Here is a 2350-nt window from a genome sequence, read left to right on the forward strand (position 1 = left end):
AGCCCCCCACACACCCCCCAAAAATGTTGCTACACGCTGAGTTTGCAAATATGCCAGACATATTATGTGGCGATCCCTGACTTTTGATTTCACGAGAGAGAAAAAAATAGTATACATCGTTCCAAAGTCAAGACACGCCAGTTTGGCTCTTAGCCCGGGATTCCCAAATTATTTTCGTTCAACAAAAGAAAAATTTACCTTCGATTTACTTCCAAAGAAATGGGGAAAGGAAACACATATCAAAGAAATGAAATCAAATTATATTTAGCAGAACATCAAGTGCGAAGCTGATTTGACAATCGCAGTGTCAACAAACCAATATGGGTGGGTTATAACGTCTTTCTTACCAGCCAATTTTTCATCTTCCAATAATTTCAGTTCTGAAATCAACAGTCACAGTTTGAAATTAATAGGTGTTAGCCTCCCTCGAGGATATACATAATAAAGATTTGATGAAACGAAAGGTGTTTTCCACTGCTTCACAGATGGGCTATAATGCTCATCTGGATCTGCGATGTACAACAGAAGACGTAATTTTTTCAAAGAAATTGATGACACTATTAAGGAGAACAAAACAAATTAGAATACGTCGCTTGGCCTGAAAAATAAAAAGAGGATGCAAGAGAACAAAATTAAATTTAACAGCCACCTGTAAGGAGAAAGGTCCAATGTGGACATTTCTTCCAGTAAGGTTGTTTTGAATTCATGTGTAGACCCTTAGAATTCAAGACAGTAAGTAAGAATGTAACATGCACCTTTTATAATATCACATAAATATTATTCTACCAATTGCGAGCACAAACCATTGTCTTTAAAATACTGCACAAAATGAAAACCAGTAAACACCCTAACATGCTTCAGGGCTAAAACAGTGTTACGAGACACAATATTAATAACATAGGTCAACTTTTAAAAAAGAGAACCCTAAAACAGCGAAACGCGTTTATTAGGGCCCACTACTTTTTGCTTACCTCTGCTCTTCTGCAACAGAGTTATGTAAGGGCTCTGGGTGGGCGGGAGTCGTCCTTCGTCCCCGGCCCCGGCGTCACCATTCATGTGTCTGCTGTCTGTGACGTCAAAGCTCCGGGAGGAAGTGGCGCTCGCTGGTTCCGTAGAGCTCGGGGCAGACGATGGCAGCTGCTGCTGCGGCGGTGGGGGTGAAAAGACGCGGTCCGGTGTGGCTTGATCCACTGCCGCAATGTTATTATTATCGTTGTTGTTGTTGTTGTAGGATGGGAAGGAACTGGAGGAGTCGGTTCGCTGTGTGGGTCTCCAGCCGAATCCGTCCTCTGACGATGGCGCCTGTGATAATTGGTTGTGAAACATCATAGAATAAATTAGATAAGACGCCTAATAATAAATATTTAGTTTTTTATCCTTGGAGTGGGAGGGGGGTCGCCCTTTAATAGACTGCGGAAAAAAAATTTGTACGAGATTTAAGGAGCTGGAGATAAAATAGTAAGGAGGAAAAGGGAGTAAAGGAGAGACAGGCAGACAAACAGACAAAGAGATAAAGAGAGAAAATAGATAGAGAGAGAGAGAAAGAGATCGAGACAGAGAGAGAGAGAGAGAATGAGAGAGAGAGGGGGGAACAGGAGGAGGAACGGAAAAGAGAGAGAGTAAAGGGGGGGGGCAATGTAAGGGAGACAGAGAATGATGTGAATTTACTTTGCACATTATATGAACTAAAGCAGAAAACTAGTCACAGTTACACAGTGCAACTTATCAGTTTTTTAAACTGTTAAACAAGCAACAAACAGACAGTTTCGAGTCATCACATATTACATTTCCTATCCTTATCTCTTTCAATCTTGCTCAGGCTCAAAGAATAACCAACTGGCGTCAGTACTGCAATGATCAGGCTCCTCGCCATTACACAGAGGTGTGAGTTCCGACTCCCAAGAAGAAAATGTATTCTAAGGAGTACCTCCCTCTGTCTGCTGGGATGATGTAATCCACTCATTCTTGATTGAATCTGACAGGACATGGACAAGCAGCCCGCCTTCTGAATTATCTTTTTTTTAATAGTTCTCTTAAGACTTTTACGACTCTTGCAGCACATTAAGGTAACACAAGTGCCAAAGATTAGAGGTGTTACAGAAGAGTAACAAACAATTAAAAGAAAGAGGGGAGATAAGGACGATAGATGTTGATAGGAAAGAAGGAGCAAACCACACCAGAGCACCCGCCATTCATCTTATAATGAACTGTACAAAATATTACTTCCAAATCCGCCTCTTGCGTTTTTTCTACATTACAATAAAACTTTTCAAGACGTCCACCTGACTAAGATGACCTCTTTTCTCTCCAACAATTAGCGTTCCACTGTGACAAATTTGACTGTTCTTTT

The 2350-nt window shown here is 41.1% G+C and overlaps 1 protein-coding gene across 1 annotated transcript in view; it reads right to left on the reverse strand.

The window, feature by feature from the left end:
* Nucleotides 1-2350, reverse strand: part of LOC101862791 — a gene marked incomplete at its 5' end in the record, with an annotated part of 120693 nt that overhangs the window by 83741 nt on the left and 34602 nt on the right. The window contains 2 exon segments of the mRNA XM_013080934.2: nucleotides 348-380; nucleotides 972-1302. Coding sequence (XP_012936388.1) covers nucleotides 348-380; nucleotides 972-1302 — 364 coding nt within the window.

The sequence above is a fragment of the Aplysia californica genome, unplaced genomic scaffold, assembly GCF_000002075.1.
Source record: "Aplysia californica isolate F4 #8 unplaced genomic scaffold, AplCal3.0 scaffold00106, whole genome shotgun sequence".
Taxonomy (NCBI): domain Eukaryota; kingdom Metazoa; phylum Mollusca; class Gastropoda; order Aplysiida; family Aplysiidae; genus Aplysia; species Aplysia californica.